We start from the raw sequence: 15,035 nt of genomic DNA, 5'->3' as shown, positions 1-15,035 counted from the left end.
ACCGGTAAGTTCATATTGCCCCGAAACTACATTCGCCTTCAATATCACCCTCGGCACGGCTCCCTCTTCATTTTCTCCATTACTCGAGGCAGCGGGACTCAAAACCTGAACTTGGCGAGCGATCACCTCTGGCTCCGGGATCCCCTCCAAGCACTCGCAGACACACATTTCCCTGGCCTTGATATCAAACACTTTCCCTGAATTTATCTCCGCTACAAACTCCCGGTTTCCTCGTCAAACAATTCACCCGCGAGAATCTGCGCTGACTAGCTCCTTGCAGTGTTGCGAAGAACTCCGCCTTCCAATCCCAAATCTGCTACGGGAAGAAATCGGTGAGTTCTCTGCCTTCTGCTGTTCCTTCCCTTCTCGCTCATACCGCTGCTTCCCTTGCTGGCGCCCATTGAAACCACTCTGCACCAAGCCCCTTCCATCCTCCTACTTCTGCGCCTTTTATTTTTTTCCCCACCCACTACCTGCACTCGACTTCCAATTTCTTCCTCTCCCCTACGCACCTAACTAGAAGGCACTCTGCTAGGTTACCTTCCCTTTCTTCCTTTCTGCACTTCCAATTCCCAATTCCCAATTCACCCACAAACCTGACCTTCAGTGCTCACCCATCTTTCAGCATCAGCGTTAGACCTCCAACACTCGATCATTGCCCCAGCCACTCGAGTAAGCCTATCCTCAACACAGCGCTGTTTCCGACACACTAGCTTCGACTTTTACTCTCCTTACACTTCTTGTTGCCCACAAACCTTTTCTCCGATCGGCCCCTTACTTTGAAAGAGCCTGACCACAGCTTGCTGATCTGATTTCCACCAGCAGCCATCTCAACCCCGGCGAAACTGCTCAGCAAGTGCCGCCTCACTGCCCATCATGGCGCCCCAAGTCAAGGAGCGAAACCCTTTGGAGCTCCCTTCGGGCATCAACAAGCGATGCGACTTACCGCCCGAGGCGTACTGGGTAAGCTCCATTGCTGATCGAGACCGAATGGCACAATACTAATCAAGTTTGCAGCACGCGGATAAAGTCAACACTCCGCATGCTTCCCGCCGCGGCTACAACAATTCCGGCGTAAACATCCGTGTCGGTGTGAACCAGTTCCGCATTGAGGGCATCAGCGGCAATGACGTTTATCAGTACGATGTGAGTATCTAGAGCCCTGCTGCCGAGTACCATGGGAAGCGTGCCACTTACACTTTGAATAGATCGGCATCACTCCCGAGCCGGATGGCGCCATCGTCTACAAGAAGGCCTGGAACACCAAGGCTTTTCAGGGCAAGTTGGCTGGGTACAAGCTCCCTTGGCTCTATGACAATCGGAAGCTTGCTTGGTATGTATCCATGTTAATAGGTGAGAAGGTTTCGCATGCTGACGCGCCATCACCCTTAGGTCGAGCACCAACGTTCCGAGTTTCTCACTCGAAGTTGACTTGGGCGCGGATGAGGGCCGTCCGGGTCGCAAGAGGAACCAGTTCACCGTCGAGGTGAAGCAGACATGCAAGGTCCGTCTGGAAGCCCTGAAGGGTTACTTGACCGGGAAAGTTGGCTGGGACAATACAGTCCTGGAGTGCATGAGTGAGTGACATAAGCTCCATTCCGTGTTGGCTATCATCGCTCACTGGGTCTAGGCTTCCTCGATCACGTCCTGCGCCAGGGCCCCTCGGAGCGCATGCGTTTGATCAAGCGCACGCTTTTCAATCAATACTCGGAGACGAGGCAGCTCAACTCGGTCACTGAGGCCATCAAGGGCATTTACTCCGCCATTCGCCTGAATGACGTATGTGCTACCTCTTCCGCTTTTTCCGCTTGGTTTACCGCGCTAACTGTGTAATAGTCGTTCAATACCGGCGGTATGGGACTTGGTGTCAATGTCGACGTCTCCAACCAAACCTTCTGGGTCGGTCAGAAGTTTGAGCAGTTGGCGCGTAACTTCTTGAGCTGCATGGACCGAAAATGGGACAACCGTGAGTGCCCCGGACACCCTCTACCCGCAGGACTTCTTCATCTTTTCTTTTTCTTTTTACTTAGCTGACTCTCCTTCCAGTTGACTATGAGGGCTTACGAAAGGCCCTCTTGCCCGTGAAAGTCGGGGGAGGGAATGGTGGCACGCCGACTTGGGGTATGTCGGAAGCCTTCAAAGCTCTCCGTCGCCTGCAAAACATCCGCTTTGAAGTGAAACATCGCGGTGACTACAAGGGAACCAAGGAGCACAAAGTCAAGGGCATCGCCTTCGGCGTGAAGTATGGTGAGCTGGGCGCCAATGCGAGGGCGGTCACGTTCGAGAAGAAGATGCCGGACGGCACCAGCAAGACATACAACATTGCCGAATACTATCTGCAGCAGTACAAGACCAGGATCCAGCATTGGTACTTGCCGCTGATCGAGTCGACAAATGCCGGCCTCTTTCCCATGGAAGTCTGCGAGGTTCACCGGTTCAACCCGTACCCCTTCAAGCTGGATCCCAACCAGGTATGTTCTCCATGTTGGGTTTTGTCTTTCAGAGGAACGAGACTGACACAGGACTACAGACCTCGGAGATGATCAAGTTCGCCGTCCAGCGTCCTCCACAGCGCAAGGCCGAGGTCTTGAAGATGGTGCAGAACCTCGAGTGGGGCAAAGACCGTTACCTCGCTCACTTTGGCATCAAGATCAACCCAGCCATGCCCATGATTCCGGCCAAGCTCCTCCCCAACCCCACCATCCAATACGCCGGCCGAGTCGTCGATCCCAAGATGACGGGCCGCTGGGATCTTCGTGGCATCAAATTTGTCGCTCCCAACCGGAACCCGCTGGTATCCTGGGCTTTCGTCGTGGTCGACCAGTGTGTCGACAGGGCGTCTGCCGAGAACTTTGCCAAAGTTTTCAAGACGACGTACGCGGGCCACGGCGGCAAGATTGTGAACGACCCGAAAATCTATGCGCCCCCGAGGGGCGTACCGGTGGACAAGGTCGTCGAGGGGTGCTACAACAAGTGCGGGCAGGAAAACAAGAGCATGCCCCAGATCATTTTCTACATCCTCAGGGACAAGTCGGCGTTTACCTACGACCGATTCAAGCAGGCCAACGACTGCGGGGTGGCATGCTTGTCGCAGATGCTGCAGGCCCAACACGTTCGGAAGGCTCAGGGTCAATACTGCTCAAACGTCTGCATGAAGGTAAACTCCAAGCTGGGTGGACAGACGTCAAGGATTGCCGCCAAGGGCAATGGCGTCGCCTTCTTCGACAAGTCGCCGACGATGATGATTGGCGTCGATGTCTCGCACGGCAGCACTGCTTCCGGCTCTGCCTCTACGGCGGCGATGTGCGTATCCATGGATCCGCAAGCCGCCATCTACGATGCTGCTGTGCAGACCAACGGCTGGGGTGTTGAGATCCTGCAGCCGGCCAACATGCACTCGATGCTCGGGCCGTTGGTCGCAAAGTGGCGGAAGCTGTCTGGCCGGGCTCCGCAGCACGTCTTCTACCTGCGTGATGGCGTATCGGAGGGCCAATTTGGGCATGTCATGGAGTTCGAGGTCGAGGAGATGAAGAAGGTCTTCAAGGATCAGGTTGGCGTTGTGCCCAAGATCACCGTCATCGTCGCCACCAAGCGTCACCACATCCGCTTCTTCCCTGAGCGGGGCGACAGGAACGGTAACTGTTTGCCCGGCACGCTTGTGGAGCGGGAGGTTACCCACCCCTTCCACTACGACTTCTACCTCTGCTCCCACGTGGCCATTCAGGGCACGGCGCGGCCGGTGCACTACAACGTGATCCACGACGAGTGCGCCCTGCAGCCTGATGAGCTTCAGCGCATCCTGTATCATCAGTGCTACCAGTACTGCCGCTCGACCACACCGGTCTCTCTGCACCCGGCGGTCTACTATGCGCACTTGGCTGGCGCACGCGCGCGGCATCACGAGAACTTGGCAAGCAACGCGGCACCGGCTCCCGTTGATGCCAAGCACCTGGTGTTGAAGCGCCCAGGCCCGATGTCCAAGGGTGATGGCAAGACGGCTACTTCGCGCACTTCGGATGGCCCGCCTCCTCCCCCGCTGCTTCGGGTTGGATCTGGCGGGGGCCGCCCGGAAGCCATTAATAACTTCATCAACACCATGTGGTGGGTTTGAGAGGCCCAATGACGCGGCAAGCCTGGGTGCGGCTTCGCGGTCGAGCTTGGGGGTCAAGGCAGGGCAGCGGTGGTTTCACGGTCGTCTGACATACTGCAGTCGGCTATTGTTGTGTTCGACGTTCATGTATTTACATCTTGGCGGTGGCGGTTTCCAGGCCCTGGGAGGAGATTGAGCGGCGTGGCAGCGCCTTCTCCAGCGCCCAGAGTACCTAACCACATAAGTCCAGAGAAGGGGGGTTCGTAGCAGTAATACTCGTTGAGTTCCTTACGAAAATCGGCTTCCTTTCCACTGTGACTTTGGAATGTGAAAAGCAAATATCTCGGTCAAGTTGTGGCATTCAGGAATGACTGTGAGCGATGTTGACTTTCCCCTGAGACGCGCTGCCGAGCAACGCGGGGACTGAGTGGGTGGCTGCTTGTTGGAGCGCAGGGGTAAGCGGTTTGACAAGGATCTGCCGGAGTTCGGCACATGGCAGACTGGGCTGGGGCAGGGTTGCATCGCTTGGCGTACCCGCGGGGCAGCAGGGCACCCCGGCCGTTTCAACCCCACATCGGTCGTTACAAGTCGTCAGCACCAACCGAAGCTCCCGTTTTCATAGCCGGGACGGTTCTCTCTCAACACCAAAACCACCATCACAGTATTGTGTCGTGTGGAAGGAACAGAAACAAAGATGGCGAGCTTTTTGCGAGCTAGACAGGCGGGGGTTCAGAATGACCTGTCAGCAGGGATTCCCCCTGGGTCGTTCAATCCAGACGAACAGTCTCGATACGGCATCAACTCCCAGATCAGGTATGTTTGTTTCTGTCTATGCATCCATCTGCCCTTGTTTTATTTCCCTTGTCTGTCTGTCTGTTGTGTTTGTCCGTTTGTTTCCCCCCCCATCACCCCTTACCTCTCACCCACCCATCCCACCAAACCAACCCCGCTAACCCCCCTCCCCCCCTCAAACAGCTGCATCGCCTACGACCCAATCCAATCCCTCCTCGCCGTCGGCACCACCACCTCGCAGTACGGCCCGGCCCAAATCTACGTCTTTGGCGCCCACCGCGTCTGCCGCACCTTCACTCCCTCCTCCTCCTCCTCCTCCACCACCAGCAACCCGACCCGCAAACCCCGGACCACCCTCTCCTCCTCCTCCACCACTTCATCCGCATCCACTCAACAACAGCCCCCCGCCATCCGCCACCTCGCCTTCGTCGCCAACCGCCTCGTCAGCCTCGACTCCCACAACGAACTCGCCGTCTGGGACCTGGCGTCCTCCGGTAGGCTGGTCGCCAAACACACGTACGGCCGCGTGGTGTGTGTGGTGACGGATCCGGGGCTGGACTGGGTGCTGGTGGGGCTGCAGAGCGGCGGGGATGTGTGGGCGTATGATTTGGATCGCGAGCGGCCGGCGACGGGGTTTCGCGTGCCGGGGTTGTGGAAGAGTCCAGGGGGTGGGGGTGGGTTGGGGATGGGGATGGGGATGGTGGGTGTGGTGAGCTTGCAGCTGCATCCGAGGGATATTGGGAAGTTGTTGATTGGCTATACGCATGGCGCGGTGGTGTATTCGTTTAAGTTGAATGCGGCGACTAAGTTCTTTGAGTATGTTTTGCCGAGGGGGGCGCCGGGGGGGGATGGGCGCGGGGTGGACAGGGAGCGCAGACCGAGGGTGGTGCAGGCGGTTTGGCACCCGACGGGCACGTTTGTGCTGACGGCGCATGAGGATGGGAGTTTGGTGTTTTGGGATCCCAAGGATGGGCGGGTGGTGGCTGCGCGGTCGGTTTATAATACGAGGGTTAATGAGGTTGGGGGGAAGGCGGCGAAGGCGACGCCGTTGGTGCCGTTTGGGAAGATCTCGTGGTGCTGCAAGCAGAACCCGGATGATACGGCGCTGTTGATTGCGGGCGGGCAGGCGGTGGATGAGGAGCAGAAGGGGTTGACGTTTTTGGAGTTGGGACCGACGCCTACGTACGCGACTTCGTCGTGGGATATGCTCACGAGCCACTTCGAGGCCAAGAGGCGGCTGACCCTGCCGATACCGCCCGGCGCCGCGGTGGCGGACTATTGTCTGATTCCGCGGTCGTCGCCGTATTTCGATGGTGCGCAGGACCCGATCGCCATCCTGGTCATGCTCACCTCCGGAGAGGTCATCACCATGAGTTTCCCGTCGGGGTACCCCGTCAGCCCGACCAACATGCTGCACCCGAGCATGTCGTTTGTGCATCCGTTTGTGCAGAAGATTGCCGTCACCTCGATGCCGCGCGAGAGGTGGCTGGCCCTGACCGAGACGCGCAACCACGGCGACCCAATACTGATGGGCGGCGCGCCGGCTTCGAAGAGGAGAAGAGTCGGCTGGGATTTCCGCAACATTATCCAGGTCGCGCACGCCGACAGTACGATCCGCATGTGGGACGTTGGCTACAACGACGACGTTGAGAACCCTATGCAACTACAAGTGGACATTGCCAGGGCGCTCGACCGCTTTGAGGACGTCAACGTCACGGCTCTTGATATGGCTGGCGCCACCGGGGAGTTTGCCGCTGGCACGAGGAAGGGAGAAGTCGTCATTTACAAATGGGGAATGAACAGAAGCTTCGGCCATGACGCCACGAAACCCCTTAACTCGAACCCTGGGGGGTTAACGGACATCTCCTCGCGTGCGGAGCCGACACTTAAGGAGGGCCTGCAGCCATTTGTTCTCTACGAGATGATGCAAGGCCCTGTCAGCGTGATCACGGTCTCCGACGTCGGGTTCGTCGCCGTGGGCTCCGAAGGCGGCTTCTTCAGCATCATTGACATGCGTGGGCCGAGAGTCATCTTCCAGGCGTCCGTCACGGACTTTATCAAGGAGGAGAAGCGGTCATCGTTTCTCAAAGGGCACTCTTCCAAGGCGTCGTCCGGGACGAAAGAATTCCCGACGGCCATCGAGTTTGGCGTCTTGACTCTAGAAGGAGACGGTTATTCTAGCATTGCGTGCTTTGTCGGGACGAGCCTGGGGCATGTGGCTACCTTCAAGATCCTTCCCTCGGGGCAGACGTACTCGGCGCAGTTAGCGGGCGTGTCCAAGTGCGGTGGTGACAAGGTCATCTCGATCAACCCGCTGAATTCGGAGACCGGGCAGCCGGCCAGTGCAACCGCCGTTTCGGTAGGAAGTCTGAGGGAGGGCCGGCAGGTAAACGGTGTTCTGGTCGTCGGTAAGTCAAATCACTCCAGGCTCTCTTTACGTTACATCCCAGCTAACAACGACCAGTGACGCAAACCGAGATCCGCATCTTCAAGCCCGCCACCGCAAAAGGCGCATCCAAATCCTTCGACGACCAATTCTGCGACGCCGCGCGCGTGACCGAGATCCCGCGCGTCGGCGTCGCCCTCGTAGCCGTCTTCGGCGACCGCACGACACGCGCCTACACGCTCCCAGGTCTCAAAGAGATCGGCCGCTCCGCACTGCCCATGCTCGACCCGGCGCGCACCGTGTCGGCCGTCGTCTCGCGCACCGGCGACGTCTTCGGCTGGACGGGCCCCTCCGAGATCGCCGTCCTGCCCGTCTGGGGCTCCGGCCAGCCGCTCCCGCCCTCGGCCGACTCCCTGATCAACCCGGACCTCGCCCTCCCGCCCCGGCCCACCATCAGCAACCTGCAGTGGATGACCGGCACCCAGTACGTCAGCCCCACAGACCTCGACCTGCTCATCGGCGGCGAGGGCCGCCCGCCGAGCAAGCGCATGATGGAGGCGGCGGCTGCGGAGAGGGGGTTGGCTGGCTCTGGTGGTGGTGGTGGTTATGGTGGTGGTGGTGCGTCCGGCGCGAGGGCGGGGACTGCCCAAGAGGGCTGGGGCCAGTATCTGAGCCGCCAGCTCAATGAGCGCACCGAGAAGTTGACGATTGTGGATGATGCGATGAATCGGCTGCAGGAGTCGAGCCAGGGGTGGGCGGATGATGTGAATAAGTACGTCAAGAAGCAGAAGAGGGATATGTTGTTGGGGAGTGTGAAAAAATCGTTCTTTTGAGGGATGGGGGTTGGTGTAGGGGGTGGGTGCATACATGGTGGTGGAAGGGGCTCTGGCATTTGGGGGTTGGAGTTGGCTTCTAGACGGGGTTCACACGGCTGGTTGGTCGGGATGTCGTTGCGGAGCTCTTGGAGGTTATCTGCTCTGTTATAAGGTACATTCTTCTATTTTGGGGATTTGGGCTTTGAACATGCTAATCAAGCCTCTCACGCACATTTTGACTTTGTTGTGCTTGACGCAAGGGCGTAACATTCCTTCCTTGATACACACACCCCTTTTTGAACTCGATGCGGGATAGTTACATGCGAAGCTCTGTTGGTTCAGTACGACGCGACCCCAACCGCTTAACCACCACTCGCGTGGGGCCGGGCGGCCATAGCCGTCGGGTAATCCACTGCCGGTATCCGGATCTAGGGGCGGTAGTAAGGTAGTACAGCGCGGAGGGTGACCTGCCAGTAGCTCCGAGTCCTCGCCGAACACTATGGCTAAATGGCGGGACTTCCCCATCCCCTCTCCTATGTTTCTCTCTGAGCTCACCCAGTCGCTCCAATTGATGGATTGGAATCACTGCAGGCCGCCGGTCTCTACCCTGCGGGGACGGATCTGGGATGTGCCGGAGCGGAGGAGTGAGCTCTTTCCTAGGTAGTTCAAGACATAGCCCCCCCCGATAAGTAGGTGAGCTACACCCATACCACCACCCAGGATACACAAACCGGTCATCCACACCCAAGAGGGGCAGGTCATGAGCTAAACCCCTCGCTTGCACACCATACACAGCAAGCACCATGGCACCCACCACCACCCGGAGGACCCTCCTCCTCCTCCTCACCTCCCTCCTCCCCATCCTTACACCACCAACCCACGCAGCCGACACCCCCTTCGCAGGGTACCCCTCCCCCTGGGCATCGCCCACCTCACCCAGCCACCCCGGCGCGGTCGACCCATCCTGGGCGGACGCCTATGCGCGAGCTGTCGAGTTTGTGGCTGACCTGACGCTGACGGAAAAGGTTAACTTGACTACGGGCACGGGGTGGGAGGCGGATCGGTGTATTGGGAATACGGGGGGCGTGCCGAGGGTGGGGTTTCGGGGGCTGTGTTTGGAGGATGGGCCTTTGGGGGTGAGGTATAGTATGTTTTTTCTTTTCTTTCTTTTTGTCCCTTTTTCTTCTTCTTCAATGAGGTGGTTGGTTGGTTGGTTGGGGTGGTGGTGTTAGTGGTTGGGGAAAAGGGGGTGTTGTGGATGTGGGCTGATGGTAGTCAACAGCACAGAATAACTCGGCTTTTCCGGCTGGCATCAATGTTGCTGCCACCTTCAGCCGCCGGTTGATGCGTTTGAGGGGTGAGGCCATCGGCGCCGAGTTCAGGGGAAAGGGCATCGATGTCATGCTGGGGCCGGCGTCGGGGCCGCTGGGGAGAGTGCCGCAGGGCGGGCGGAACTGGGAAGGCTTTGGGTATGTCTTGCGCCCCGTCCACTGATGGATCATGAATCGGAGAGCATGTGGAGCTGACGACCGAAGTCCCGATCCCTACCTCGCTGGTGTGGCTATGGCCGAGTCCATCCAGGGCATCCAGAGCCGTGGTGTGGTGGCCTGTGCGAAACACTACATTCTCAACGAGCAGGAGCACTACCGAGGGGTTATCGACGTGAGAATCGATGACCGGACCATGCACGAGTTGTATCTATGGCCGTTTGCCGACGCTGTCAGGGCTGGAGTCGGCTCTGTCATGTGCTCGTACAACAAGATCAACGGGACATATGCATGCGAGAACGAGTGGACGACCAACTACCTCCTCAAGAACGAGCTAGCCTTTCAAGGGTTTGGTGAGTGTGACCTGCCAGGGGTAACTATCCGGGATGAGCCTACTAACTAACTGGTGAAGTGATGTCTGACTGGGGAGCTCAACACACCACCCTCGGCTCAGCACTCGGTGGTCTTGACATGGCCATGCCCGGTGACGGCGGCCCGCAGCCGTACGGGGCATTATGGGGAGGTGCTCTCACCGAAGCAGTCCTGAAGGGCGACGTGCCTCAGTGGCGGCTCGATGACATGGCGGTCCGCATCATGGCCGCCTACTTCAAAGTACACACCGGCAACTACACCTCCCGCCCGGACATCAACTTCTCCGCCTGGACCAACCAGACCACCGGCCCCTTACACCCCTCCTCCAACCAGTCCATCACCGTGGTCAACGAGTTCGTCGACGTCCAGGCCGACCACGCCTCCCTGATCCGCGAAATCGGCGCCAAATCCATCGTCCTCCTCAAGAACACCAACAACATCCTCCCGCTCTCCAAACCCGCCAGCATCGCCGTCATCGGCGACGACGCCCAAGACCCACCGGGCGGCCCCAACGCCTGCCCCGACCGCGGCTGCTTCAGCGGCACCATCGCCATGGGCTACGGCTCCGGCACCGCCGACTTCCCCTACCTAATCTCCCCCGCCACCGCGCTCCTGCACCAATCCCGCCTCGACAACACCACCTTCCACAACACCACCTCCAACTGGGACCTGCCCACGGCCCAACACCTCGCCAGCACCGCCTCTGTCGCCATCGTCTTCGCCGCCGCCACCTCGGGCGAGAACTACCTCACGGTCGAGACCAACGCCGGCGACCGCAACAACCTGACGCTCTGGGGCAACGGCGACGCCCTCATCGCCGCCGTGGCGCGCGCCAACCCCAACACCGTCGTCGTCCTGCACACCCCGGGCCCCGTGCTCCTCGACGCCGTCGCCCAGAACCCCAACGTCTCCGCCATCCTGTGGGCCGGGTTCCCGGGCCAGGAGTCCGGGAATGCGCTCGTGGATGTGCTGTACGGGCGGGTGGCGCCGCAGGGGCGCAGTCCGTTTACGTGGGGCAGGACGGCGGAGGATTATGGGGTGGAGCTGCTGGTGGAGGCGGAGGATCCGCGGAGGCCGGTGCAGGTGTTTGGGGAGGGGGTGTTTGTGGATTATCGGTGGTTTCAGAGGGGGGTGGGTGGGGTGGTGTATCCGTTTGGGTTTGGGTTGGGGTATACAAGGTTTGGGTATGCGAATTTGACGGTGGAGGTTGTGGGGGATGGGGGGGTGTTGGAGCCCGCGGAGGGGGTGACGGGGCCGGCGCCGGTGGTTGGGGTGGTGGAGGAGGAGCTGGCGGCGCATGTGGTTCCGGAGGGGTTCGGGAGGATATCGCCGTATGTGTATTCGTGGTTGAATAATAGTGAGGGGTTTGTTGCTGGGGGCGCTGGGAATATCAGCGACTTTCCGGCGGCGGCGAGGAACGGATCGGCTCAGCCTGTCCTGCCCGCTTCAGGGGCGTCGGGGGGTCACCCGGGGCTCTATGAGGTGTTGTACACGCTTACCGCGCGCATCACAAACGAGGGCGAGGTGAAGGGGACGGAGATACCGCAGCTGGTACGTTTTTCTTTTGTTTACCCCTGAAGTCAACCCCCATAAAACAAGGAGTTGCTAACATGACAACAGTATGTCCAACTCGGGGGCGAAGACAACCCCTGGGGCATCCTCCGCGGCTTTGACGAAGTTGAGCTGGAGCCAGGAGAGACCAAGACCGTCACGTTCAACCTGACACGGAGGGACGTTAGCAACTGGAACACGGCTACACAGAACTGGGAGATCACCGACAGGGAAAAGGTCGTCTTCGTCGGCTCCAACGTGCGGGACATCCATCTCAACTCGTCGCTTCCAGCACCGGCAGGGATGACATTCAAGCACGGCCGAGGGTTATTTGGTGGCACCATCAACTAAACTTGAGACGTCAAATAACCGACTGAACTACTTCATAGTGGTATCTCATCACAGTCGCTAAACAACCCGGCCTCTTAGTCCCAAACCCAAAACATGACTGCCATTGATATCGCTCATTAAGTTACCCGCTCATCAACATCCCACACTCAAAACTTAGTAAGTATAGCGGAACCCAGGCTCGTAGTTATCATCCTGCAACCAAGTCAGCTCAAGCCCAAACCCGACGACCCCTGGCGAGACAAGACTTACCGCATCACACTCAAGCTCCCTCTCGCCCCGATCGGCCTTCTTGTTGAGGCGCCAGAAGTCGAGAGTGAGCGCGCCCACGATAAGCATAGTCAGGAGCGTCGTCGCGATGCAGGCGTACAGGCCCGGACGGTAGTGCGGCATGTCCTGGGCGCGGAAGACCAGACTGCCGGCGATACCGCCGATGCCGCCGAACGAGACGAAGGTGGCGCTGCAGAAGGCGCGCTTCCACTGGCCGCGGATGTTGTTGGCCTGGTACGACATGGCGGCGGGCACGTTGGCGTTGGCGCCGGCGGTGACGAGGAAGACGCCAAAGTAGCGGACAGCGGGACTCGAGTGGAAGCCCATGATCGGGAGGCCGATGATACACAGCATGCAGTTGAAGAGGACGATGGGCCCGCGGAGCCGGTACTTGTCGCCGGCCCAACCCGTGCCGTACATGATGATGCCGGCGAAGACGTAGGGGGGTGCCACGAGGCACTGCGACTGGGCGACGGTGAAGCCCATGTTCCCGGTGAGGATAAGGGGGAGGAAGTAGGCGAGCGCGTAGGTAACGGTGGTGGTGTTGAAGAAGATCATGGCGTACGCCCACACCTTGATGTCCGTGCCGGCGCGGAGATACTTGGCCATCGAGAAGGGCTGTGCCTTGACGTCGCCACGGTCGGCGTTGACGCGAGCGCATACCCTAGGCGTTCATCGTCAGCGGCAAAAGACAAACACGATGGTTGATCGGGTCATGCTAGAAACTCACCACTCCTTTTCCCTCGCCCCAAGAAAGCTCCAGCTCTTGCGCTTCGCGTCGGGGAAGTCAACTAGTAACCAGTACCCAATCATACCAAGCACCACAGTCATGATACCCTCGATGATGAAGATCCAGCGCCAGCCGTTCAGCCCGGCAAGGCCGCCCATTTGCATGAGCTGCCAGGTTGTTAGCGGATATCAACCTCGAAAAACATCGGCGAGGCTACTCACTCCGTAGGCCAAGATACCAGCAAAGGCGGCAGCGACGCAGCCGACTATATAAAATACCGAGTTCCGCTTACCAACCTCGTCTGTCCACTGTCAGTAAACCATCTTCCCCCCATTTCCCCCTCCAGCGGATATTCTTACATCTTGTGTACCAAGTGCTCAGCAGGTAGACACAACTTGGGAAAAAGCCTGTCACCTGTCAGTCACAGTCCTTCCCCAGGTCCCTTGCCCTTCTGAACTTGGCTGGTTGGGAGAGGAGGTTAGATAAACCCACCAGCTTCCAAGAAACCCAGCAAAACTCTCATCCCGGCCATTTCCTCCCAGTTGTTCACGAAGCCCATCCCGATCATGCAACCACCCCAGAGTATGGTGATGGCGGCCAGATGCAAACGCGGGCCGACCTTGCGCACGATGATGGTTGATGGGGGCTGAAAGACAATATAGGTAACGAAGAAGACGAGCGAAATGATACTCTAATCATCACAATTAACACACGAATCACCAAACCACTACACTCACACTAGAGCGCCATTGATGAATGTTGGAGGTAAACAAATGAGCGGGAAACCCACATATCGATCCCCAATCTTCAACTCCAGATCTTTCTCCATTCCCGCAATGTTAGCGGCGCCCAGGTTCGTGCGGTCCATCAGGCTGATGCAGTACATGGCGCCGACGGTCAGTACCAGGCGGCGGTCGACGTGGCGCATGATCCTCTTCTGCTCGGCGGGGGAGAAGCCGAAGTCGTCGGCCGAAATGGGGGCCATCCTGTTGCCGGCATGGTCCGAGTCGGCGCCTTCGACGTTCTCGAAGGCGACCTTTTCCTGCGAGGAGGCCATGGTGGCGGCGGGCTTTTCTGTCTCTTGGTTCACTTTACTCTGTCGGTGTAAAGGAAGGTAGAAATGGGAGAGAACAAGTCGGCTCGCTTGTTCCGTGGGATCCCGGTGATGGGAGGAGAGGTGGCGAGGAATAAAGATGGACGAGGAAGGGAAAGAGAGGGCCCAGGAGGATAGGACGGGGGAAGGTAACGGTATAAATAAACGTATCCATCCGACGTCACTTGACAGGGAACGATCTAGGCTCAACCGTATCACAATCCAGGGAGGACAGCACTCGCCTGGTACTTTGGAGGAGTTCGTGGATCAGTCCGTCAAACCATCCCATTCCCCGGGCCCCTCCATGTTACCCCAACCCGTCAACAGGAGGGGATACCCGGGTACGTCCAATCGCAACCCCTGGCTGGGGGTACATCGACATCATCCCTTCCGCGAACCCTCCCGGCCCCATAATCCAAATGCACCAGGAACAGCTTAAGTAGCATATCCTGGAGGGCTCCTCAAGGCTCACGCAAGCGCCACCGTCGACTATTCATTCTTCTCCATTGTTTCCCCTCAAACTGACACGCTCCCCGTACCCTCTTGGGCCGAAGAACCCGCGCGAACCCAGGTCTGGCCGGACCAGCCAAGGCTTCCCCGCATCCGGGGGTGGAAGAGCTCAGCAGAGGCGAGCTGGGGAATGTCCCCGCGAGCCCAATCAGACCCCTGGCTCAATGGAGAGACGTTGTGTGCAGACAGGACGATTTGCCAGATCTGGATGCAGTCGCCGTTCCACGCAGGGAAGCGTCGTGTTGTGCACGTGGGACAGGAGGCGAAAAGTTGGAGCAAGGTGGTCGAGATGCGACTTGGCAACTTCAAAGATCCGAGGGGCTCGACAGGGGTCCCCTTTTGTGTAGTAAGCGCCATAACTGCCGCAGCAGCCTGCTCCGCAAACGCGGGGAGAGGGGTGGGTGGTGTGGAGGTGTATGGGCTGTGGAGAGGGACTAAAATAAAGAGAGGCAAACAAACAGCTTCTCTCCGAATCCGGGGTACATCTGGCTTGGGACGCCTGGGCGCTAATCCAGTCGTGTGGTAGCGTTCTTCCTCCCGAGCTCGGCACCGCAGCCTTCGCCAGCCTTCGCCAGCCGATGCACCGAGTTC

At 58.8% G+C, this 15,035-nt stretch overlaps 4 protein-coding genes across 4 annotated transcripts; 3 read left to right on the top strand and 1 right to left on the bottom strand.

Moving 5' to 3' along the window:
• Positions 1-876: 876 nt before the first annotated feature.
• On the top strand, positions 877-4,348 carry B0H64DRAFT_452051 (Piwi domain-containing protein; the record flags this gene model as incomplete). The annotated part of the gene is made up of 8 exons (XM_062807190.1): positions 877-963; positions 1,018-1,146; positions 1,209-1,333; positions 1,393-1,577; positions 1,631-1,779; positions 1,837-1,966; positions 2,047-2,471; positions 2,531-4,348. 8 exons carry the CDS (start codon positions 877-879, stop codon positions 4,109-4,111), a joined length of 2,811 nt encoding a protein of 936 aa, XP_062654208.1. The 3' UTR covers positions 4,112-4,348.
• A 351-nt stretch (positions 4,349-4,699) lies between these two features.
• On the top strand, positions 4,700-8,103 carry B0H64DRAFT_452043 (lethal giant larvae like, C-terminal-domain-containing protein; the record flags this gene model as incomplete). The annotated part of the gene is made up of 3 exons (XM_062807189.1): positions 4,700-4,903; positions 5,066-7,290; positions 7,347-8,103. The coding sequence occupies exons 1-3, from the start codon at positions 4,785-4,787 to the stop codon at positions 8,099-8,101; spliced, it is 3,099 nt and encodes a 1,032-aa protein (XP_062654207.1). The 5' UTR covers positions 4,700-4,784.
• A 1,034-nt stretch (positions 8,104-9,137) lies between these two features.
• Positions 9,138-11,844, top strand: B0H64DRAFT_368109 (glycosyl hydrolase family 3 N terminal domain-containing protein; the record flags this gene model as incomplete). The annotated part of the gene is made up of 5 exons (XM_062801966.1): positions 9,138-9,229; positions 9,366-9,552; positions 9,619-9,923; positions 9,983-11,493; positions 11,563-11,844. Exons 2-5 carry the CDS (start codon positions 9,428-9,430, stop codon positions 11,842-11,844), a joined length of 2,223 nt encoding a protein of 740 aa, XP_062654206.1. The 5' UTR covers positions 9,138-9,229; positions 9,366-9,427.
• Positions 11,845-11,881: 37 nt separating this feature from the next.
• Positions 11,882-14,174, bottom strand: B0H64DRAFT_54247 (general substrate transporter). Its single transcript, XM_062808407.1, has 7 exons — positions 13,632-14,174; positions 13,334-13,532; positions 13,201-13,248; positions 13,063-13,142; positions 12,842-13,008; positions 12,094-12,775; positions 11,882-12,036 (listed from the first exon to the last, which is right to left on the bottom strand). Exons 1-7 carry the CDS (start codon positions 13,896-13,898, stop codon positions 11,998-12,000), a joined length of 1,482 nt encoding a protein of 493 aa, XP_062654205.1. The 5' UTR covers positions 13,899-14,174; the 3' UTR covers positions 11,882-11,997.
• Between the last annotated feature and the right edge of the window lie 861 nt (positions 14,175-15,035).

This window comes from Chaetomium fimeti (assembly GCF_033439085.1).
Source record: "Chaetomium fimeti strain CBS 168.71 chromosome Unknown B0H64scaffold_12, whole genome shotgun sequence".
NCBI classification, from domain to species: domain Eukaryota; kingdom Fungi; phylum Ascomycota; class Sordariomycetes; order Sordariales; family Chaetomiaceae; genus Chaetomium; species Chaetomium fimeti.
The sequence above is the reverse complement of the archived record's forward strand: the minus strand, read 5'-3'. Positions and strand labels throughout refer to the sequence as shown.

Coding starts and splice junctions, on each gene's coding strand:
- B0H64DRAFT_54247 (XM_062808407.1), bottom strand. CDS start 13,898: ATGGCCTCCTCGCAGGAAAAGGTCGCCTTCGAGAACGTCGAAGGCGCC. Junction 13,249..13,333: donor GCTGGGTTTCTTGGAAGCTG/GTGGGTTTATCT, acceptor GACAGGTGACAG/GCTTTTTCCCAAGTTGTGTC. Junction 13,143..13,200: donor GAGCACTTGGTACACAAGAT/GTAAGAATATCC, acceptor GACAGTGGACAG/ACGAGGTTGGTAAGCGGAAC.